The following is a 25,330-nucleotide window of genomic DNA, read 5'->3' on the forward strand; positions in this document are numbered from 1 at the left end:
ATTGCCATCTGGCGGATTTTTCATAACAACCATATTTTATGGCATTCTCTTCCAGTCAACCTTTGGGCCAAACAGAAAATGTTTAAGGCTGGGAAGCACCATCTTATTTTAACTTTTACAAACGTCAAAAATCTGGCAAAACTTGATAAAAAAACACCGGTTAACGTCCTTCTGGTGCATAAGGTTCATAGTTATAGTTACGTGGTGCAACTAAAGCTGGGTTGAGTTGCACCATCTTCTTTAATTTTGACAAACGTAAATAATCTGTCAAACTCATACAAAATACATCAGTTATTGTTAAAGTAACGGTTAAAGTTAGATGGTGCAACTCTGCCTAAGCCTAAGATTATAAGAATGAGTTGGGTTTTAAACAATGTGTAAGGAATCATCATCATCGTCTCAGCCATAGGACGTCCACTGCTGAACATAGGCCTCCCCCAATGCTTTCCATGCTGCCCGGTTGGTAGCGGCCTGCGTCCAGCGCCTTCCTGCTATTATGATGTCGTCGGTCCACCTTGTGGGTGGACGTCCCACGCTGCGTTTTCCGGTACGCGGCCTCCACTCCAGAACCTTGCTGCCCCAATCGGCCGTCAGTTCTGCGTACTATGTGCCCTGCCCATTGCCACTTCAGCTTGCTAATCCGTCGGGCTATGTGTAAGGAATGGATAGTTAAATAAAGAGTCTTGTTTCATTGTGTGTAGGTCTATATTGACACGTTCAATATATTCGCTATTTCAATTACAGTATAAGAACTTTTAGTTCTACCCTCTTTCCGGTAGCTTACAATGCTACCTTGGATGTACTGGACCACGACAGTTGAACCTATTGCGGTTTATAGACCAAGAGCTAAGCTAAAAGTGAGTATAGACTAACGCCCGTATTCACAAACGATGCTTGCTTAAGTGAAGCAGAAAATCGAATGCACAGCGTTGGATAGAGCTGTGATTGGTTCGTGTGTCACCCTGTGCGTCCACGCGGACTGTGAGATCTCATAGTAATGTTTGTGAATACGGGCGTAAGTTAGTTGAGCTAAAGCAGTTTAGACTAGCAATAAAACTTGCAGAAGTTGACTTCCGCAAGCTGTCACCACTATGCAAATCTTGCAGAAGTTGGCTTGCCACAGCTATTTGCACAGTGGTAAACAGCTTGCGGAAGTCAACTTCTGCAAGTTTTATTGCCAGCCTAAGCGACAACGCACATTGGGCATCATTTCATATTATTGGTGTCGTCGCAAACCTCGGATTAGCTCGCATAACTTACGCATTTTTATAGTTGTGTGCAGATTGCACGACACTATGACAAACTGTGTCAGCTTTGCGATCTAAGAAACTACCTTAGCCCTTGGTCTACCGGCTATGTTTTCGCACTATTTCCGATTCGAATCCGTCAAAAATACGGATCTAAATTAATACTCAAATAAAATGAACGCGACATTTGTGACTGAGTTACATTATGTACTCACGGCTTGACGTTTCGGCTGCTATGCTGCAGCCGTGGTTACAAGCAGACTGGTGGCTCGCTAAATTATTTATTTGCTGTCTTTGCTGAATATAGGCTTAAAAAGCGCTTTTACACGTCCCAGTATTAACCCTACCACTGCTTCGGGACAATAAATGGGCCAGTGCTGAGAAGCAGCGCAAGAAGTACTAACTAGAGAAATTGGATGTAGTGTAAAATAGTTCTACAACTACTTCGAACCGTATTTTAACGGATTGGGATCGGACGTAGTGCGACTTACCTTTTATTCATAAAAATAAAACGTTTCTATTATCTTAAAAACATAATTCTCTTATAACTAGATCAAAATTATAATAAAGTGACAATTATTAGCTAAAATATTGTTTTATTTTTATGAATAAAAAATGTTTTATTTGGAAACTATAAATGACTTTTTGCCAAGAAATGAACGCCCGTATTTACAAACATTACAATGAGGTCACACAGTGCGCGTGGACGCACAGGATGACACACGAACCAATCACAGAGCTCTATTCAACGCTGTCCGTTCGATTGCTGATTAACTTAAGGAAGCATCGTTTGTGAATACGAGTATAAATCCCAGCTGCGAAAAAAACAAGTTCATCGCCAGTAACAAAAGTAGAAATCCTAAATTTTTACTATGTAGTTGATTTTTCTATCTTCAAATGTTTACACTCCCTTTGAAGTTGTTGATACTTATTATCAAGTTAGCCTAGGCAGACCACCGATTTTTTAAGTTGGCCGATAGTTGGGTCGGGCTGTTAATCAGTATGGGCATGTATGGAAGTGCGCACGATACACCGATTTCGATTTCATACAAATTAAAATTGGGCCCAACTATCGGCTGAAAAAGTCGGTGGTCTGCGTCTAGTCTAAAGGTTCTACTTATCGTGGTCTCATAGACAAAGTTACGGACATGATATTACTAAAGCCCGGTCCGTGAGCACGTAGAATTTTGTCCAATGACCCCAAGCTACCCATCCTTATCGCTCACGCGTAATTATGTTGCTGTCGCGACTGTGCGACGCGCGCCCGCAGTGAGTGTGCGAGCGCGACAGCAACATAATTACGCGCGAGCGATAAGGATGGGTAGCTTGGGGTCATTGGACAAAATTCTACGTGCTCACAGACCAGACTGTATCATACATCAGTTTTTCAAATTATACTAAAATTCCAATACCAGGAGCAATTCAACCTGTATAACAGCTTAATCCAAATCATTGTAACAGATTATCCTAATTGAAATCATTTGGGAATGACTAAAATCTATATAAATAAAAATGAATTGCTGTTCGTTAGTCTGATTAAAATTCGAGAACGGCTGGGCCGATTGAGCTGATTTTGGTTTTAAAATGTTTGTAGTAGTCCAGGGTAGGTCTAAACGGTGAGCAAATACGCGCGCGATATTGTTTTTCTGTGACAGACAAAATTCCACGCGGGCGAAGCCGCGGGCGGAAAGCTATTAAGTTATAAATCCTTCAAATATCATCATATAGATGACTAGCGGCCGCCCGCGACTTCGTACGTGTGGACCCCGTTTTACCCCCCTTAGGGGTTGAATTATGCAAAATCCGGTCTTAGTGAGCACCTATGTTCTAAAAGGAATCCCCATGCAAAATTTAAGACTCCTAGCACTTAAAGTTTCTGAGATTTCGTGATGAGCGAGTCAGTCAAGATAAGCAGTAGAAATCTGCATCAATCATAAATCAACTATACACAAATGCCTAAATGACAAAATGTGCAAACCTCGCCAGCGTGGGAAGTGTAGGATAAATCTTCCATTTGCCTCTGATAAATTAGAGAGGGTCATACTCCACTGCAGGGAGACTAGAAGATTATGTAGTCGTAACTATATTGATGACAAGGATGCGTTGTCAGTTCAGTCTGCACATATTTGATGTACTTGAATTTGGTTTTCTTACCGTTAGATAATTCCTGGCAATGAGGGTTTTCGCGAATGAAAAATCCGCCAGATGGCAATACGTAGACGCGAGGTCCAAATGCTGCATGATTGGTTATTTTTGACATGACAATGACAGATATGTCAAAATCCGCCAATCACGCAGCTGTCAGACCCCACATCCACGTCCCGCCATCGAGCGGATCTTTCATTCGCGAAAACCCTCATTAGTGGTGACTGAGTTTGTTCCGGCGTTTCTTCTCAGCACTTGCCATATGTTTGTCTCGAAGCGCTGGTAGGGCCCATAAGATAAGGAGACATGTAAAGTGCCCCTTAAGGGCTACCTTTTTTAACTGTATTTTGACATTCATAAGTGCTGCTAGCGGTCTAAATTGAATAAAATATTTTTAATTTTGACTTTAGCATTTTATTAACTAACTTCGGCCATTCCCAAACGACTGCAACGGTCAACTATCTTTTACATCAGTTCTTCAACGTTCAACACACATCACTGCACTGTCACATCACTGTAGTCACTTGTTTCAGACTGGTCCCAGAGACCGCGAGGCCTGGTGGCGGGCCTTAGAAGCCCTCCTGGTAGGCCTTGGAGTCCAGTCTCGCTTGTAACAGCTCTAGTTGACGTCGGGCCTCGCATTGAGGGAAGTTATTTAGCTCGTAGTACTGCGGTGCTATTTTTAGGAGCCATTCCGCTGGAAAGATAATGGATAATATTGTTAGATTTAAATGTATAAGTGCCCTGAAACAGACCTACATACTATGAAATAATATTAATAATGTATGTACAAGCTTTGAGCCACACTTGTCTATGCTAATTTAATTAAATCTTGTTGCAAAAAGATATGTATGAGTTACACTGGTAAGAGAGGTGAGTCTGCAACATTAATAACATCTCAAAATATCAAAAACTGACCCACTGTTTTTGATATTTTTAACAACCAGAATTGTGTAGCCAGGATCTACAGCTTGACCTTTAATGAAAACCCAACCAGTGAAGGTCAAGGTCGTCCCGGGGGAAAGTTAAACTGTCATTGGACCCACAACAAAATTAATCAGAATAAAATAGGAGTTCGAAGTTAAGGTTCGACTTCCTTTCAATGCAAAGCGGATGACAGTTTAGTAGCAGCCTTCATCCAACGCCTTCTTGCAACCTTTACGAGTTCATTTGGCCACTTTGTGTGTGGATCATAAAGTTAATATACCCAACGGAATAGAACAACAAAGAACTGAGCGAGCGAGATGTCACTAGAAGCAACACACGCAAAGAGATGCGTGATATTTTCAGATTTTACACGTCGTGGATGATTATGAGAAATAGTGCTTCAGAAATGCGGTGACTGGTTCAGTGATTGTTTATTGTACAACAAAGTGAAATAATCCTGACAACAGACACAAATAACATCCAGTGTCATCCAAAATCGGTTGTGTTAGACAGCTCGTGGTTTTCATCTGTTCCGAAGGAATATTAACTTTATGGGGTGGACGATACTCACGCTTGATGTCCGTGACAGTCCGGATGTATTTTTAACTCGTTGTATATGACCCAGTCCGATTGTTGAATTTTAGCAAAGTTGACATTTTAAGAAGTTGTAATTCCGAGAAGTGGACATTTTGCGTCCCAGTTGTCATTTTGAGAAGTTGTCATTATGAGCTGAAACGGTTGTGCGTTCCGTCTGTGGCTTGAACAATAATTTATACTCACGCTTGATATCCGTGACGGTCCGGATGTAGTTCTTTGTTGTGAGCACGAACTCGTTGTAGATGACCCAGTCCGGCTTGTGGTCCAGGCAGGTGGAGGGGTGCAGTTGGACCACCTGGTTGTCTTTCACCGTCAGGTAGTGCCCGGTGCGCTCTAAGTGTGCCACCTGGAACGAGATATGATAAGGAGTGAGTGATAGAAGGAATAGAATGGTTACTTGTGAGTTGTAGCAACGTCTGAGACACATCGACGACGATTTGTCATGTCGGCTGTTGATCTAATTCGAGCCATGTTAAATGATACAGTGGATCATATAGGCAGAGTAAATACAAATGAGTAGGTCATCTTCATAGAAACGCACCGAGCGCGGTTTGTATGTGAGCGCGCCGCATACAAATATTGGCGCGCTCACATACAAACCGCGCTCGATGCGTTTCTATGAAGACCACCTACTCATTTGAATTTATTCTGATATAGGTCACCATAGCTGTGGAAATCTTTTGACTAAAAACTACCAAGGTAAAGTCGGAGGTCACCATCCGTCTAATCTGTTTTTGGGCATTAAACTACTCTAAAGTTTAACATAACATTATTTTTAATTTTCAAAATTCATAAACAAAATATCGAAGCTACAGAATCAAACACCGACGGATTGTTCTTTTTATCAATTCTATCGTCGATCCGTCTTTGTTCGACGATGACGACGAAATAGTGCTAAGAATCAATTCCAGACAGATAGTAGATCCAAGCCTGCAGCAGTGTGCTGACAAAGAACAAATTACAATATCCATTCACCATAGGCTGGATGACAATTTTCGCAAAAAAAATCATAGTTGTAAATACAGAAAAGACATAATTATTCTGAATCATCAATTATTTACCACATTAGGTACACTGGAGCTTAAGGGTTACTTTCAGTTATTTAAAAGTTAGTAACAAACTAACAAATAAGTAGGTAGGTAGATATTAGTACATAATAATATGACAAAGTTCAATTTACCTGCATGAAAAATCCATTAACAAGTGCTTTCCTAATATTAATATAATAGTCTTTGCTCGTGAATTCTGTACTCGTCCTCTTTAGGTTAAACCTGGAACAGAAAAACATTATCTTTAGTAAATCAATAATACCCTTGGTCGAATTACACAGCCCTACAGTCCTCTCAACTTAAGCTGAGAATTGCATTTGTGTGAGTGCACACCGATAGTGTAGAGTGGCAATCGGCTTGAGGCGCGGCGCGTCCCGCGCATGGTTTAAACCGGTTTATACTAGTTTATAGCAAGCGGCCTGAGGCGCGGCGCGTCCGCCACGCGTCACTTCCCTGCCGCTCACATACTTCACTTCACCCCCGGTACTGGTAGCAGATAGACGTGTCATTTTATGTGATTGTGTTCCAAATATTAGTGAAATGGCTCCTACTGTAAGTGAATTTCCTGTACGAAAACCATTAAGCAGCCAAGTGAAAGAAATTGTATGTAAATGGAATACGTATTTTAAAGGTGTGAACGAAAAATTTTTAGTCTGTTTTTATTTTGTAATTTTATAAATTTGTTTGTCTTTTTGTTGTATATTGTAAGGCTGGCTGGACGCCCTCTCTATAAACGGTGCTCGCAGAATATCAGCGTCGAGGTACTTCGTGCCTTGGCATATGCTGAGCGAGGACCTGTTTTTATTTATTTATTTATTTAAAAGGATGTGTCAAGTGTCGTTACATCGGCCCAATTGGTAGCTAGTGTTTTATCGACTTCCTTTTAATAAAACATTAATTTTATTTGTATGTGTTTTACTAACTGTACTTTTGGCGATCACTCACACAAATGCAATTCTCAGCTTAAGTTGATAGGACTGTATCTTGTCTAGAAAAGGTATGGCAAATGCAACATTTGCACAAAGTTAAAATATTTCAAAGAAAGAAAAATATTTATTTGGTACTAAATGATACACTTTTTACAAATATCTTGTCATATGTCTGTCAGCATTATGTGTGCTTAAAGTTTTATCTGTTCATCATCATCATCAGGTCATTTAGCCTACATTTCAAGAGCACAATCCCTCTCTTAATTTACCAGAATCAGACAGATGATTTGGCATTTGGCCACACTCCCCACTTTGACCAGATGGGTTGGTTAGATCACATAAGGAAACTAGCACACCTTATACGAAGAGCCATGATGTTATAAGGCTCATAGTAACAGTAGGCGCACACCGTTGATTTTTAGTCGGCCTATAGTTGTGCCCGATTTTAAATCGTATGAAGAATCGGCCAAATCGAATCGGCGTAGTGTGCGCACTCCCATACATGCCCATACTGATCAACTGCCCGACTAAACTATCGGCCGACGAAAAATCAACGGTGTGCGCCTACTCTAAGGGACGATGTCTCTCCATTCTGTTCTTGATCATAGTACTTTGTGCACAAATAACTAATAACGCCGTTAGCCCCTCGCGGTAAGCTAAATATGCTTGTGTCACGAGTGCACCACAATAGTCGAGCGGCGGCGGGGACCGAACCCGCGTTCCTCGGATCTCGAGTCGGCCAGTCCGACCCCTTTATCGTTCGGCTATCGCGGCTTTAGGCTTTAAAATTGGGAGATGTATTAAATTTAGTACAACGTTAACGAACTAAAGTCGCTGACATAGCCCGACGGATAAGCAAACTGAAGTGGCAATGGGCAGGGCACATAGTACGCAGAACTGACGGCCGATGGGGCAGCAAGGTTCTGGAGTGGAGGCCGCGTACCGGAAAACGCAGCGTGGGACGTCCACCCACAAGGTGGACCGATGACCTGATAAAGGTAGCAGAAAGGCGCTGGATGCAGGCTGCTACCAACCGTGCGATGTGGAAGTCATTGGGGGAGGCCTATGTTCAGCAGTGGACGTCCTGTGGCTGAAATGATGATGATGATTAAATCTAGTTACCTGTCCATGATTCTGCTGAGCTGCTGGCGTACATTGTCACCGGACTTCAGCGAGCGGTAGTTGATGAAATTGTCGTAGCACCAGTGTGGGTCCTCCATATCTGGGGAAACAAGATTAGTCATTAATTTTCCGGAAAATTTACATGAAAATCTTTAAAGAAAGAAAAGCATTTATTTAAATAAAGCGAACCGGAAAACGCAGCTTGGGATGTCCACCCACAAGGTGGACCGACGACGTCATAAAGGTAGCAGGAAGGCTTGGACGCAGGCCGCTACCAACCGGGCGGCAGCATGGAAAGCATTGGGGGAGGCCTATGTTCAGCAGTGGACGTCCTATGGCTGAGATGATGATGATGAAATAAAGCGAAGGAGTTGGCCGCCAATCGGCTACGTTTAGCCATCTTCAGGCGCACCAGCGCCGCCAAGACAAGAGTCGAAGTGGTGGCCATGACAGAAATCGGTCAGATGAATCATCATCATCACTGCTTCGGGACAAAAATGTGATGAAAATCAGTGTGAAAAAATATTGAATTTTGAAAAACGTTGTGACGCTGAAAATTGAGATTGGCATAGAACTAACCGCGACCTGCCTCTAGGGCGTAGATGATTAAATAAATGACTCACTTCAAAATTTGGTCCTTCGAGCCGGATTTGATCCGCCGAACTTCAAAAGTGAGAAAGGGCTTTTATGTAATTTGCCGTATTGCAGGTATCATATTGTATCGTTGCTTTTAGTAGGTAACTCGTGGTAGGTAATAGGGATGATGACTGGGTAATGAAATCGAAATTTTATTTAATCCGTCAGACAGATAATAAAAAAAAATTGACATTTTTTAATTTTTTTCATAATCGAATAATTACAGTATTATATTGAGTTGAAATGTCGCGTGACGTCACTTTTGAGTAAAAAATCTACTCAAGCGTGACGTAACGCGCCATTTCAACTTGATGTAGCACTGTTATTATTTAATTATGAAAGAAAATAAAAAATATGAGTCTAATATTTTGTAATTCTGTCTGACAGACAAATAATTGAAATTTTGTCATCTAGCCTATTGACTAAAGATGTTTAGTTTTCAAGCAAAACTCACTCTGTTTGAAGGCGTGATACACGTTGAGCAGTGTCAGATGGTCGCCGTCGATGTGAGCGAACCGCATTTTGGCCTCGTCGGCCGCTTTGCGCGCTTCGTTCGGCCGCACGAAGCATTGTGGCACTGTGGACAGAAATAATATTGTGTTAGGTACTTTTCGTTCAAATAACTTCGTTTACACTAGTCGAGCAATTTACACCCGTATTCACAAACACTATGAGGTCTCACAGTGCGCGTGGACTTATATGGTCCCAAGAACCCGTTCATAGACAATACTTGAATAGCGGAGTGACTCACACGAACCAATCACAGAGCTCTATTCAACCATGTGCGTTCGAATTCGAATAGCGTTGCTGCTTCACTTAAGCAAGCATCGTTTGTGAATACGAGTGTTAGTTTAGCTACAAATGTGTCGAAATACCAGAAATTTAGTCGAGTAGATTATTAAGGGCTGATTTTCATCGTCGGATAGCTTTTATCTGAAGAATAAGTTTGGTACATTGATAGTTTCAGTATATGGGAAATATTTATTTATTAGGTCTACAACATTGTTACATAATACAACATGTACACTTAAAAATAACAAATATCAATATGTCGAAATGACAAGTTTGTTCTTCAGTTAAAAGTTATCCGATGATTGTAAAATCAGCCCGAAATCGTTTAAAATCCGGTCACCGAGTAGATAGAATTTTGTCCAATGACCCCAAGCTACCCATTCTTATCACTCGAGCGTAATTATATTGCTATCACGACTGCGACGGGCGGCCGCAGGAGTGTGCGAGCGCGACAGCAACATAATTACACGCGAGCGATAAGGATGGGTAGCTTGGGGTCATTGGACGAAATTCTACGTGCTCACGGACCGGGCTTTAGAAGAGAAAAGCTGCAAAATTCCATTGCAACCGAAGTCGGGGCAGGTCGCTAGTCTATATATATAAAAATGAAACCCGTTTTCCGTTGTCACGACATAACATGAAAACGGCTTGACCGATTTGGCTGATTTTTTTTTGTAGTTTTCTAATACTCTGTACAAGGTTTTTACGGAAAAAAATATAAAGAAAATCTCTACGCTAAGGCGGTACGAAGTTCGCCGGGTCAGCTAGTGGTTGATAAATCTTGTGTAATGACCTGACAGCATGGCGGTGATGGACAGGATCTCGTTGGAGCAGTTGTGGTTGCAGCTGGCGATCAGCATCTTGGCTAATTGAGGGTCCAGCGGAAACTCCGCCATCACCGCGCCCAAGTCCGTCAGGTTGCCGTCGTCGTCTGTAATTAGATGATATTGATTTGTTAGACAAATCGATAAATTGATGATAATCGCTGTCCATAAGGCCTCAGCCTCGAGTTTAGCGGGCAGCGGGGCGGGAGCGGCAGGATCTTATGCGTAAAATCAAATAGACCGGTTCTCGAAAACAGCGGCGCGGCAGCGGGCAACGAGCGGGCGGCGCACTCCTTCTTTTGCCCACAATAAATCGAGCGTTAGGAATAAATTTGAATCGAAAAAAAATTGGACATTTCGTTTGCGAATAAAAACAAATATCTCGACAACACAACCCCGAACACAACACTTCGCCGCTAAAGCGCCGCGCGAGCTGCCCGCTTGTTTCGAGAACGGGTCTGCGTTGCCCGCCCAACTAAAAATTGGTGGTCTGCGCCTAGGCTTAGGTCCTTTTTAGGGTTCCGTAGTCCTACAAGGAACCCTTATAGTTTCTATATGTCTGTCTGTCTGTCCGAGGTTCTGCTTGGAAACTATTGGCACTAGAGTTATAATTTTGTGGAGGTAAGTATATTAATCACGCCGACAAAACGGTAAAATAAAATTTTGAAAAAAAAAAAACATTTTTTTTTCAGTGTTTGAGTGAGTGAGCAAATGAGTGTGTCACTCACCCAAGGCCGCGAGGTAGTTGAGTAGCTCCAGCGCTCGCATGAGTGTCTCGGGCGCCGGTCAGATCGTCGATGCCAAGTTTATTAGTGTTTCAGTGAGTGAGTGAGCAAATGAGTGATTGAGTGTGTCACTCACCCAACGCCGCCAATAGGGGTCACATAAAATTTAGGGATTGATAGTGTAAGCGGGCGTTAGTGTTTCAGTGAGTAAATGAGCAAATGAGTGATTGAGTGGATCACTCACCCAACGCCTCCAATAGGGGTCACATAAAATTTAGGGATTGACAGTGAAAGCGGGCGTTAGTGTTTCAGTGAGTGAGTGAGTGAGCAAATGAGTGATTGAGTGTGTCACTCACCCAACGCCGCCAATAGGGGTCACATTAAATTTAGGGATTGATAGTGAAAGCGGGCGTTAGTGTTTCAGTGAGTGAGTGAGTGAGCAAATGAGTGATTGAGTGTGTCACTCACCCAAGGCAGCCAAGTAGTTGAGCAGCTCCAGCGCTCGCATGAGTGTCTCCGATGCCAAGTTTCTTAGTGTTTCAGTGAGTGAATGAGTGAGCAAATGAGTGTGTCACTCACCCAAGGCCGCGAGGTAGTTGAGCAGCTCCAGCGCTCGCATGAGTGTCTCCGATGCCAAGTTTATTAGTGTTTCAGCGAGTGACCAAATGAGTGATTGAGTGTGTCACTCACCCAAGGCAGCCAATAGGGGTCACATAAAATTTAGGGATTGATAGTGAAAACGGGCATTAGTGTTTCAGTGAGTGAGTGAGCAAATGAGTGATTGAGTGTGTCACTCACCCAACGCCGCCAATAGGGGTCACATAAAATTTAGGGATTGATAGTGAAAGCGGGCGTTAGTGTTTCAGTGAGTGAGTGAGTGAGCAAATGAGTGATTGAGTGTGTCACTCACCCAAGGCAGCCAAGTAGTTGAGCAGCTCGAGCGCTCGCATGAGTGTCTCGGGCGCCGGCGGGTCAGATCGTCGATGCCAAATTTATTAATGTTTCAGTAAGTGAGCAAATGAGTGATTGAGTGTGTCACTCACCCAAGGCCGCCAATAGGGGTCACATAAAATTATGGGATTGATAGTGAAAGCGGGCGTTAGTGTTTCAGTGAGTGAGTGAGTGAGTGAGTGATTGAGTGTGTCACTCACCCAACGCCGCCTAGGAGTCACATAAAATTTAGGGATTGATAGTGAAAGCGGGCGTTAGTGTTTCAGTGAGTGAGTGAGCAAATGAGTGATTGAGTGTGTCACTCACCCAAGGCCGCCAATAGGGGTCACATAAAATTTAGGGATTGATAGTGAAAGCGGGCGTTAGTGTTTCAGTGAGTGAGTGAGCAAATGAGTGATTGAGTGGATCACTCACCCAAGGCCGCCAATAGGGGTCACATAAAATTTAGGGATTGATAGTGAAAGCGGGCGTTAGTGTTTCAGTGAGTGAGTGAGCAAATGAGTGATTGAGTGTGTCACTCACCCAACGCCGCCTAGGAGTCACATAAAATTTAGGGATTGATAGTGAAAGCGAGGGTTAGTGTTTCAGTGAGTGAGTGAGTGAGCAAATGAGTGATTGAGTGTGTCACTCACCCAACGCCGCCAATAGGGGTCACATAAAATTTAGGGATTGATAGTGAAAACGGGCGTTAGTGTTTCAGTGAGTGAGTGAGTGAGCAAATTAGTGATTGAGTGTGTCACTCACCCAACGCCGCCTAGGAGTCACATAAAATTTAGGGATTGATAGTGAAAACGGGCATTAGTGTTTCAGTGAGTAAATGAGCAAATGAGTGATTGAGTGGATCACTCACCCAACGCCTCCAATAGGGGTCACATTAAATTTAGGGATTGATAGTGAAAGCGGGCGTTAGTGTTTCAGTGAGTGAGTGAGCAATTTAAGTGGCAGTGGGCGGGGCACATAGCTCGTAGACGATGGCCGCTGGGGCAGGAAAGTTCTCGAGTGGCGACCACGGGCTGGAAGACGTAGCGTGGGCAGGCCTCCTACTAGGTGGACCGACGATCTGGTAAAGGTCGCGGGAAGAGCCTGGATGCGGGCAGCGCAGGACCGTTCATTGTGGAAAACCTTGGGGGAGGCCTTTGTCCAGCAGTGGACGTCATTTGGCTGAAACGAACGAACGAACGAACGAGTGAGTGAGTGAGCAAATGAGTGTGTCACTCACCCAAGGCAGCCAAGTAGTTGAGCAGCTCGAGCGCTCGCATGAGTGTCTCGGGCGCCGGCGGGTCCATGAAGTCGAAGTGCACCAGATCGTCGATGCCAAGTTTCTTCAGCTGCAAAACTACAGACCCTAAGTTTGATCTGCAAGAGCAATGCGGGCCGCATTAGATCACTGCCGGTGGCGATGTGGACGGCTGAAGGCACACTACACAATGGTAAACTGGATTAGGACTCTTTCCCGTTTTTTGCAGGATACCGTTTAATGGTATAGATCGTTTCATCCAATCGGACGCGCCCCAGCAATGTTTGGTCTAGGTCGCGCGGGGTGCGGGGAGTGTGGTCCGAGCAATCCGTAAGGCATTACTGTGCGTGTGCACTCATGGAGCATTTAGCGTGTACCGATAACACTCAAACATTAGCGGAAGAATGGTGGGGCGCGTCCGAGTGGATGAAACGTGTCTAAAATATTAACATTCACACGAACATACTTTTTGCAGCATCCCTCAAAAAACAGATTAATTCGAATTTTTAACACGTTTGTGTGTTCACACAACAACAGTTCTCCGGAATACTGCATCACTGGATCCCAAAATCGACTGCCGAGGGAAAGGGCCCTTATAATTTTTGATTACTACGTAAAAGCGAAATATCTGGATTATGCAGGACTCGTATAATTCTGAAAACACAATATGCTACGTCTAAAATTGCTAGTGTGCCTTTAGCCTCATAGACTACAGATTCGAACAAGTTGTCAGTTAATAAATCTACGAAACTATAATAACATAATTATAAAATTTAATGATATGAATAAAAAACTTACTTTCTAATGTCATATATTGGTAATTATTACGACGAAAAATTGGACCCATACCAACTTAAAGTAAATAAACAGTATTTTTTAATAGATCTACCGCTAATTTTTTCCCCAAATGATGTCTAACAAACACGTTCATCCACTTTTTTCATCCAACCCAAAAGGCTTAAGTGTTCTCCCCCCATAGACTTCAGTATATTGCGGTAGGACCGCCACAAGAGGTCGTCGGTCTATCGAACTTCTGAACTACTCCCCCTACCAAGTGTTGCCTCGGCTGACCTCTGTATCTCATTTTGAGGCCCTCCACAACGCTCATCTGTCCATAAGCTGTGACTATGCTCCCAATCGTCGGTCCATCTAGTCCCCACTAACCTCAATATCTCCGGATACGTGTTGTCCTGCATCTCGTGCTTGTAAGCCTTCTCTGTGTACAGTCGGAAGCATTTTCCTGGTCGGGTCCGGCCGGCGCGACCGGCTCTTTGCTGTGCGGAGGCCTTGCTGATGGGAGAGACGAGGAGGGATTCTACTCGGATACGTGGGTTGTAGACTTTCTGTGGGCAAAATAATTTGATTGTATTATCAACATCAAGACACTGGCTAACGTTCGTTTCAGCCAAACGACGTCTACAGCTGGACAAAGGCATCCCTCAAGGATTTCCAATGACCGGTGATGTGGTGTCCCTGCACATATCCGGTATCCGGCCAAACAACTATCCGTTTCATCTCTAATCAATATTTTACTTGTTCTTTAGAATCTATTATGGGTTTTCTTCATTGCCACCACAACTAGAAATGGCCTCTTCATAAATTAATGTGGTAACAACAGTGACTGAGTTTCTTGCACTACTTCTCAGCACTAGCCCATTTACTGTCCTGAAGAAATGGTAGATTCTAAGTAATATTGGGACGAGAAAAAGCACTTAAAAAGCATATTCTTTGCAGAAAATAAACTACTTTTCCCACATTACACAATTAGATTGTTTCAAGTTATTTTAAAGGACATTGGGAACTTTAATATGAGAAAATGCCCCACGGCGGACAAAGATGAAACGTATTTTATTTCAAAGCTTTATACTTGTAGGTATATTCACTTAAAGCGCTATATTGTGAGATATGGGAATTCTGAGATATGACGAGTCTAAGTTGAAAATATATTTGACTAAAATGATTTGATATTTTTACATGTTATGTTGTTTGGCATTGCAGAGTAACCAATAAAAGTAAATAAAATAATATAAATAAATAAAAAATATAAATAAAATAATATAAATAAATAAAATATTATAAATACTTAAATTAATATTAGACAACATCTCATATATTACTCCAACCCAAAATAAGTAGCTAAGGCATTTGTGTTATGGAAATCGGGAACGACGAACCACAACACACCCAAACCAGAGACAATGTGAAAAGATCGTTTTCTATATTGTCCCGGCCAGGAATCAAACCCGGGACCTCAGGATTGGCCCGGCACACCTTGAAAACCGGTGTGTGCGCCTCTCCGCCACGGAGGTCGTCAAAAATGTTACCTAAATATAAAATAAAATAAAATATTAAAACTTCATTTTCTCAATATTCCCATATAAGAGAGAAAAAAAAAATGCACGGAAATTCATTGGATATTAGTATGTATCATCTGTGATAGGTTTCGTTTGTGTCCGCTACTTTTCGAAAAGTGGGGCAAAAAGTTCCCAATGTCATTTAGTTTGAGATGAGATTGTTAATGGTAGAAAATTTTAATAACTAAATTACTTTTATGACTTTTTAACGTACCTGCTTAGCAAATCCGGGGTCTATCACGAACACCACTCCGTCTATAGTGAGCGAGGTCTCGGCGATGTTGGTGGACACCACCACTTTGCGGCCGATGGCGCCGTTGCTGCGGTTGGGCGGCGCTGGCTCGAATATCCTGGAGAAGGGCACAATAAATAAATATCCTTGGACATTTTACACTGCGCTTCTAGTCCCAAACTAAGCAAAGCTTGTACTATGGGTACTAAGACAACGGATATAAACATAGGGTAAACCGACAGTCATTGGACGCCGCCAGTCATTGGACAAAACACCCCTTGAATTTTCTTAAAATGAATATTCCTTCAAATACACTGAAGATTCCCTAAAAAAAAAACGCCCTTTTATCTCCATCAGTCGGAATCTCATACTTATTATACATAGAAAACACCCAGTCCAATAAAAACAAATATGTTCATGCACACAAATGTTTGTACTGTGCGGGAATCGAACCCGCTACCTCCGGAATAGTAGTCCGTTTCGAACCACTACACCAAACGGTCGACTAACAATGTTTATAGTTTTTACAATGTCTGTACGAGGTGCGATATCGACATGCGGTGACTGATGATGACGATCTTTGAGAGTAAAAATTACCCAGTCTTTTAAGTTTCATTGGTTTTTCAAAAGTAACATCTAACGATTTAGTTCAGTTTGAGGCAAGAAATTGGACCCAATGGCATCAGTCAAAAACACTTTTGACTGATTTTTGCAGTAAAAGTGGTTTTGACCGATTATGAGTTTTGACTGCAACAGATATAAGTAGTAAACTGTAAACATTTATTACCTCTGTTGCAGATTAGGTGGCAGCGTCGAATACAGTGGAATACACTTCAACTCCCCAGCATCTGGCCCCAAATTGTCTATCTCCCTCTTAATCCTTTTACACGCATCTTCTATCTCTTCCTGTCCCGTCAAAAACAGCAATATATCACCCGCAATCTCTTCGCATATGTGTATCTGAACGACTGTTCTGATCGCTGCCTCTAAATAATCTCTCTCTGGCTGCGGTGTGTAAAATATCTCTACCGGATGAGTTCTTCCAGGCACGTTCATAAGTGGTGCGTTGTCAAAGTACTGTTGAAACTTCCCAGCGTCTAATGTGGCAGACATAATGACCAGTTTCAAGTCTGTACGCTGTTTTATAACTTCTTTCAAGACCCCCATGAGAATATCAGTGGCTAGGGTCCTTTCGTGGGCTTCGTCGAGGAGTATCACTCGGTATTGTTCTAGCATGGGGTCAGACATGGCTTCTCGGAGCAACATACCGTCTGTCATGTATTTGAGGACGGTTTGCGGCCCGGAGCAGTCTTCGAAACGAATGCTGTAACCGACTTGCTGACCTGTGGACAGATAATGTAATTTGTAAGAATGAAAATGATGATGAAGTTAATTTGCTTAGAGGCTTATATTTTGCGGCTTTTGGAGGTAATTAAATTAACTAGGAAACTTTGTGTTCATTCATCGCGTCACTATAATAAGATCATAGTTTGAAACCACATAGAGTTCATTTCAAAGTATCACCTGATTCTAATGTACCACATTGAAGATTCTAAAATGAGATATGTGGTAATATGAATGGTAACTTTTATAGAGCTCTTGTTATTTGGAAAACTAGACGCGAGTGTGTAGAGCTTGCAGCTAAATTGTAATGTTAAGAGCCATTTTACATTTTCGTGCGAATTTCTAAGATTTTGGAAGCATGAATTACTATCTTAAGCAACACCCAGAGATTATTTAATAACTGCGAAAGATAGGTCGATCCTTGGTGTTGACCATTAATGAAACGGATTTACTAAAACTCTTTTGCTTAATTCTCAGTGCCCCATCTCCCAAAACCATTTTACGGAAAAATTGCCGCAGACTCTATTTCAAAGTCCTGTATCTATTATTTATGCTCATATAATAAGCTTAGAAATATATAGTAATCATCAAACATATATTCTTGTAGTCCATTAATGAAATAGATTCTTGAATTTCATTACCATTATTGAGTAAAATCTAAAAATAATTTGGCAAATTTGAAGATTAACGTCACATTTTGATCGTGGTTTTTAGTTTAAAAACACAGCAATAACTGCAATAAAAGTATCCCAAAATGAAGAATATTCATTGTAGTATTGATTTCTACAGTTATTGTTTTAATATTAGTAACCACTTTGTCAAAATATTGATGTGAATATCAGTATAAATTACAATGCACAAGCCGACATCGATTAGTATGGCGCGAGCGCCCGTCAAGGCAGGACCTGTGTCACTTTTCCCGCCATGACGTTTACGTGCGTTCGTGTCGTGAAGCGGTGATTTATACGGCGACCAAATACATTTGATACTATGCCGAGTGGTCCCTGTTTCGAGTCGGCCGTTTGGTGTAGTGGTTTGAAACGGACTAATTTGTTTGTTTGGAGGCAATAGGCTCCGAAAAAAAATTATTTCACGATTAGAATTCAAAATGTTTTCGTATTTTATGTAGGCTATAAAATATTTTTAAAAAGTTTAGTCCAAAATCTTTAATAAATTGGACGTTTAATAAATAAATTTGATAACACATTATTTTTTTTTGTTTCCAGTACGATTTTAGTACTAGTTTTTCAGAAATTCTATGATTTAACTAAAGTTTTTATATTTTATGCATATTTATTAACTTCTAAAATATATTATATTCTATTGATAGATGACGTGCTTCGTATTTTATTAAAATTATTACCTGACTAGGTTCTATAGGTGTAGAATGTTATTTTGGAGATAACTTGCTTCCATAGAGATATTTTATAGAGATGCTTAGTAATGCGCTGAGTTCGAAACTCAGTGTCGCATTAGGAATTCACACACACAAAGTCAAAATATGTGCTCATTATCCACTGCGGTATTAGTATTTAATGTTCGAATAATCTTTAGTACTATGCAAGCAATGTAAACTGTTTACATTATGTCGTCGCTGCTGTCATTATTGCTTTCACAAGCAATATGTTCTGTTTTTGGGCATATTGTTGCGACACCGGCTCCGCTCCCTTGTCACATCTCCCTTTAGTTTCTGTAATCTGTGCTTGCATCGAGGTTGATATCAATTAAAATTAAATATTCCTTAGTGCTTTTGATTTAAATTATTTTTTTATTTTGACACGTGTTTGAAAAATCAAGGTCAGATCGCAATAAAATAACAAGTGAAAACGTAACATTGATGAGGTAATTCCATTAGAAAGTAGGTATGTATTCATTCCTAGGATTCCCCTAACACCATCAAATTCAAGAGAATTCAAGGGAGTGCAGTTTCCCATCTCATGCTTAGGGGCCACGGTTTAAAATAGCGTGGTTGCATAGAGCAACTACGTGCGCTGCTCATACTAATTTTCGATACAAAAGCAAGTGTTGGCGCCCTCACGAGTTTTAGCGGAGTGCCATATGGTAGCGGGAGTAGACTTAAGGGAAATCTATGCTTCTCCGACAGCCAGTTGTATGTAGCATGCTCCAGAGTATGCGCACAATTCTGGTCGATGCTAGGGATGGATAAGCGTCGCTGTCGCTGGCGACAGGGTCTTCTGGTTCAGGGTTCATGGCGTAGGTCTCAGGCAAAATTAAATCCACTCGTAGAGAATAATAGGCTAGATGTCAAAATTTCAATTATTTGTCCGTCAGACAGTTATTTAGAAAATATTACTCATATTTTTTATTTTCTTTCATAATGAAATAATAACAGTGCTACATCGAGTTGAAATGGCGCGATACGTCACGTTTGAGTAGAATTTTTACTCAAAAGTGACGTCACGCGACATTTCAACTCAATACAATACTATTAAAAAATATGTCTCCAAAATTTTTTAATTATCTCTCTGACGGACTAAACAGAATTTCGATTTCATTACCCAGTCATCATCCCTATTACACACAGCACTAGAGTCGTATCGGAACTGAGTGAACCAACGGTTTTGCGATAGGAACGTCCGACCCGAGTGATAGTACTGCTGTACTGTAAAGTTTCATCAAAATCTGTTCAGTAGTTTTTGCGTGAAAGAGTAACAAACATCCAGACATCCACACAAACGTTCGTATTTATAATATTAGTAAGACTAGTAAGATTTAAGATAGTTAGATGAATTATTTTAGTTATTTGTTTAATAATAATAATATTTATTTATTTATTTATTTCTTAGCTCTGTCTGATAATGGATCTGGAGGAGTTGCAATGGCCACCTCCATTGCAACTCCGTAACAAAACAATAGAACCCTATGGTCCAAACTCCATAGGCTATGGAGTTTGGGCTTGTGTGATTTGCTTTGAAGAATACTTCGTCCCTAAATAATATCCAGGGTCCGATGATGGAGCTGTAAGGGGGCAAATTTTTTTTTCACTATGTCACTGTCTTTATTTTTTACCTTTAGCCCGACCAGTAGGCCTACGATGCGCGCCGTGATAGGCGGTTATCACGCCATTTTATCGATTTTGCCCATACAAATTGACGTCGATAAAAGTTATCACGGCGCGCATCTTAGGCCTACTGGAACATAAAAACCCTGGCATAGAGGCGCGTTAATTGCATTTGATAGTGCAACACTGAGTACAGTCGTACCTGTGTTAAATTAATAGGCTAATTTTATGTATCAGGATTCAGGATTACGGGCTAATTTGATATTTTCATAAATTAACGAAAAAAGATTATACATATAGGTAACTTGGTCTAAATAAATTAAATGAAACCATCAATCGAGCTAGTAGGATTTATTTTATTATTCATCAATAATCAAATTCAGAACTTGAATATTGAACTGCAATGTCTGCTCATGAACGCTTCAAACTCGGTACTTCTTTCCCAATTCCATAAAATTCAACACTTTCAAAGTGACAAAAATCTTTAAAATAGGTAGTTGAAACAAACCACAGCTAATTTTCATAGTGGACTATACTATACGATAAACATGTCAGTCAATTTGACAACCTTTGTCGGAAACATTATTCAATGAAAATATTGTCCGAACCCTTAGTACTTCTCTTAGACAAATAATTTAACACATTGTGAACCAGTTTTCTTTCACGACTATAAAAAGTTTTTAGCAATTTAATTCCCAAATCCATTGCACACATTTAAAATAAAGTTTGTTTACACTTTGACAGCAATAGACAGTTTATTATTGACATGCAAGGTGACATGTCAATGAAGTTTTCAGTTACTGTTGCCATTAAAAGAAATTAGTACCATTAGTTTTCCGCAACATGGCGAGGCTTTTTATGTTCCTGGTCGGGCTATAATATATATTTTACATATTATACCTATACGTGTTTCATTTATTAATCGAAATATAAAAATCTTTGAAAGACTAAATACCTAAACTCTATTAAAATTTTAAATTAATTATTCATGTTTTAATAAGTTTTAAGACTTGATATAAGAAAAAAGAATAACTTATATCAAGTCTTAATACGGTCACGGCTCAAGATTTTTTTGTCCATTTCGGCGTTCTTTTTACTCTTTTGTCTTTGCGTTGACAGTTTGTAGCTAAATTCGCGCGGAATATTTTTGTGAAATGGCTCTTAACCCTATTCCTCTAATAAGAATATCTAGCTGGATGATAACATCATAAATTCCAGTGAATATGGAAGACATTGGCAAGTATTCATGTAGGCGCGCGGTTGGTCAAATAATGAACAATTGCGAATTTGTAACTTTTTACACCAATGGAATGAGACCAAAGGCTTTTTGATTATTGACATTTAGGGCGCTTTCAAAATAAACGCTTTTAACAAGTCAGTCGTGCGTTCTCAAGACTCAGTGCATTCTCAGGAGGATTTGATGAGTGCTACTGACAACGCCACTCTTGTGGCGGAGTTTTGGGCTGACACTGTGTAGGTTTGTTGTCGACACGAAGAACTTACTGATGGTAATTTGTCATTTTTATTCCATGCAATTGTCATACAATTTTCCATGTACACGGAAAACGTCTTATTTAAAAGCGCCCTAGAACTGACGTTGTCACATACCTAGAGCCACATCCATCTCCTCAGCCACTCTCTGAGCCACCGACATAGCTGCCACTCGTCGTGGCTGCGTACACGCCACTCCCTTCGACTTGCCAGCGGTCACCGTCGCAAACTCCACCGACCACTGCGGTATTTGAGTCGTCTTGCCGGAGCCCGTCTCACCGACGAGGACCACGCATTGGTGCGTGTTGAGGAGTCTCATGAAGTCGTTCTTGTATTCCCAGACTGGGAGCCCGAGCCGGCGTCGGAGAAGCTCGTGGTAGCGCTGGGAGTGTGGAAGACCTGTGGAGGGTAGAGAGTTTATTTAAAACTAGCTGACCCGGCGAACTTTGTTCCGCCTTAATGGCAATAAATAAGCACTTTTTTTTTTAAATTTCGAACGGGATAAAAAGTGTCCTATGTCCTTCTCCTGGCTCTAAACTACCTCCCTGACAATTTTCAGCTAAATCGGTTCAGCCATTCTTGAGTTATAAGTGGTGTAACTAACATAAAACTGTTACCCCCTTACTAATAAAAAGTTGCACAGTTATTGAACACTGATTTAGAATGACATTACCATACTAAACTGATTAGTAAGTGGGTTTATGTATAATACCAACACCCTGTCTATGAATCTAGTCATTTAAGTAAATCTATCTTTGATTGAAAAGTGACATAAGGGAGAGTCCGCTAATTTGGACCAGTTTTTTTCAATCCCAGTTTACACATAGTTTTCTTTTGTTTTTGCTAATGTCCATGGTATATAATAAAAGATACATTATTCAACTTACTATTTCATAAGTATTAATTAACATGATTGTTGTATATTTAGCACAAATCAACAAAGTACGAGTTCAGAGCTTCGGTCCAATTTAGCCAACCGGTTCGATAATTTGTACCACAGGGTTACTAAATTGGATTTCAATAAATTTCAAGCCTTTAAAAAAACTATGGCAAAATATTATACGATACATTCTTAACAAATTAGGGAACGAAGAGGAACAGTAGTTAATAACATAGACAATCGATATTGTTTTACACGTTATCACGATTTTGAGTACAAGTTTTGTAATTCCAATTATCGTAACGCATACTTGTACTTAATCTACTTTGCCAGTCTTTTGCTTTCATTTATTGTTAGTCAAACATAACTCCGCTATTATAACTTCAAAATATCTTTTACTAAAAAACATTTCAAAATCCTTTGGTAAAGTTCCATACAACTTGATGTGGTACAATTTAGCCGACTAGGTGATAGTGCTTTTAAAAAATCGGTAAAAAATATAGCTTATAAATACCGAAAAATGTTTCAAATAATTGTAATCCACACTAATTTACGCTTCTAAATAATATATTAGAAACACCCTGTGATTAAATTTAACAAAATTACAATCTAAACATGTATTGTCAAAAGTTACTTGAAAACAATGAAAAAATACTTTTCAAAATAAAACACACGTGTTTGTTGTCACGGCAAAAACCACATGGCCGATATTAATTGATTTTAGTTGTGTATCGCTGAGTGTTGCAATTACAGACATTCAATAAATACTTTACGAAATATGAGGGTGGTACAATTTACCCGGCGGTACAATATACCGAACTCTCCCCTAAGTGAAGGTGTTGAACTACTGGATTATTTTTTGCTTCCATTATGAACTTAAAAATAGAATATTATGGGCTCTTATCCCTAAGACCGTTTATTTAATTTTGCAATAATACAGTGAAATAGACGAACTTAATGGCCATAAATGGCATTTAGGCTAAAGAGGAATCAGCTCAAAGCAAATCTGGTTTTAGGACGATTTCCCCCAAACTACTTCATCATAGCCTGTAATATTTCAGTAGGAATTCTGTAGTACTGTATCATATACTCAGAAGGACTTAAGTTTTAATCAAGGAGTTACAGTGGTGGAAACGAGTGGTCCCAAATCCTGGCAACACACGAGTAAGGCTGGTTTTAGTATCGCGCTGACGCACGCTGATCGGCGGCGCTGACAGCCAAAATGTATGAAACGTCGGCGCCGAGCGGTCAGCGTCACTCAAGAATTAAGAAATCCTTCAATTACATACATATTGATCAGTCAGCGCCGACGGTCAGCGTGATTCTAAAACCCGCCTTACAGTAACAACAAAAGTCGTTTAGTTGGATCGTACCTGTAAAATGGTTGATCCCAGGCGTGCTGGTAGTCGTAGGCGGCATGCTGCTTCCAAGGCTGGCCGCAGGCTCTGACGACTCCCCGCTGCTCCCCGACTTGGCTGCGGCAGCTGCCTTCTCCTCTCTGGTGAATAACGATTGCATATTTTATGCAGGCTAATATCGGTAAAGACAGTGGAAGATACAGTCCCAGGTATTTATTTTATTCTTCTTTTATTGATGGCGATGAACTTGTGCTTATTTATTTTATTGTTAGGAAAACAAACAGTAGCATACATAGAGTTACTAATTAAACTTCACATTTGCCAAAACAGTTTTCACAAATTTCAATAGTTCTTTTTGAATTCGAAACCAGTGTGCACTACCACTCATCTGATGGTACAAAACGTAACTACCACATCAATCAAGTGGTCGCAAAAGACTGTGTAACAATTGATTTCTATTGTGTCTCGATTCAGGTGCTTGAAGGGCTACACAATAATACAAAACATTGATACAATGTTTTGCAATGCTGAGTATAGCATAATATTGAGAAATTCTTCACATGAGTAACTATAATTGATTAAATTACTGTTTCATCAAATAATACAGAATTATCACAATGTGTTGAAATTTATCTGAGTGAAGCCATTTTAAAGTAACAGTAATGTACTAAATTTTTAGATGACGTGAAAATAGATTTACTTGAGGAAATAGAACAAATTAGGAAGAGGATTATAAATGGAAAAATAGCATTCTATCTAGTTAATTAGATTTGGGCAAGGTTGTTAGCTTTAATCTTAAGGCTTATTTATCAGCATCAAACATGTATACTTGAAATAACTGTAATACTTAGAGAGTCGAACCCACTGCCTTACAGGAAATGTGAACGTCAATTTTAAATGGAGGAGCATCTAGTGGTAAACTTACATTTAGCGACCGGTATGTTTGTTTTTACTCACGAAAATTGTGAGTTGACATCAAAAGTAACTAACCTATACGGAGCTAATTACGATACAAGTAGTAATAGCGAAAATGTTGTAGATTTGTGGGTAATTTCAACCACAACAAAGAAACATTCGAAATCAAGCATGGTAGGTATACATACCATCAACATGTTGAGGTACCAAAGAATTAGGAAATTTGTTAATACTGACCTTTTTTTCTTGATAAAAGGGTCCATCACTTCAATCCGACGTTTGGACATCTTATACTAAACACCTAGAAGACAAATTATTTGAATTTCACGTGAAAATTCCGCTGATTTTCAGAAGAAAACGCGACGCACAAAATGGCGTCCGAAATTATTTTGAAAGAAAGAAAAATAAATCGATTCTCTATGGAAGACTAGTGATGTCCGATACATTCGATTTAGTCAGTTGAGCTTTTCTTGACATAGCTCAGTTCTAAACGGTAAGTGGTTATTTCTTTGCGTTACTAGTTGCAATAAAAAAAGAAATTAGATAGAAAACG

The 25,330-nt window shown here is 40.4% G+C and overlaps 2 protein-coding genes across 2 annotated transcripts in view; one reads left to right on the forward strand and one right to left on the reverse strand.

The window, feature by feature from the left end:
• The window catches only part of LOC135086029 (pyridoxal phosphate phosphatase PHOSPHO2-like), a 200,965-nt gene that overhangs the window by 22,612 nt on the left and 153,023 nt on the right, over window positions 1–25,330 (forward strand). The gene's annotated exons all lie outside the window — the stretch shown is intronic.
• LOC135086033 (putative pre-mRNA-splicing factor ATP-dependent RNA helicase PRP1) lies at window positions 684–25,159 on the reverse strand. The gene is made up of 13 exons (XM_063980806.1): window positions 25,015–25,159; window positions 23,878–24,002; window positions 21,742–22,023; window positions 16,555–17,110; window positions 15,750–15,885; window positions 14,346–14,524; window positions 13,164–13,300; window positions 10,238–10,375; window positions 9,107–9,229; window positions 8,017–8,116; window positions 6,097–6,187; window positions 5,100–5,262; window positions 684–4,089 (listed from the first exon to the last, which is right to left on the reverse strand). Exons 1-13 carry the CDS (start codon window positions 25,062–25,064, stop codon window positions 3,962–3,964), a joined length of 2,208 nt encoding a protein of 735 aa, XP_063836876.1. The 5' UTR covers window positions 25,065–25,159; the 3' UTR covers window positions 684–3,961.

The sequence above is a fragment of the Ostrinia nubilalis genome, chromosome 30 (assembly GCF_963855985.1).
Source record: "Ostrinia nubilalis chromosome 30, ilOstNubi1.1, whole genome shotgun sequence".
NCBI lineage: Eukaryota > Metazoa > Arthropoda > Insecta > Lepidoptera > Crambidae > Ostrinia > Ostrinia nubilalis.

Bases quoted from the DNA above. Each gene is read 5' to 3' on its own strand.
- LOC135086033 (XM_063980806.1), bottom strand. From the start codon at position 25,064: ATGTCCAAACGTCGGATTGAAGTGATGGACCCTTTTATCAAGAAAAAA. The intron at 24,003-25,014 runs GTCAGTATTAAC...GTTATTCACCAG, and splicing joins CCTTTTATCAAGAAAAAAAG to AGAGGAGAAGGCAGCTGCCG. The intron at 5,263-6,096 runs GTAAATTGAACT...ATCTCGTTCCAG, and splicing joins TTAATGGATTTTTCATGCAG to GTGGCACACTTAGAGCGCAC.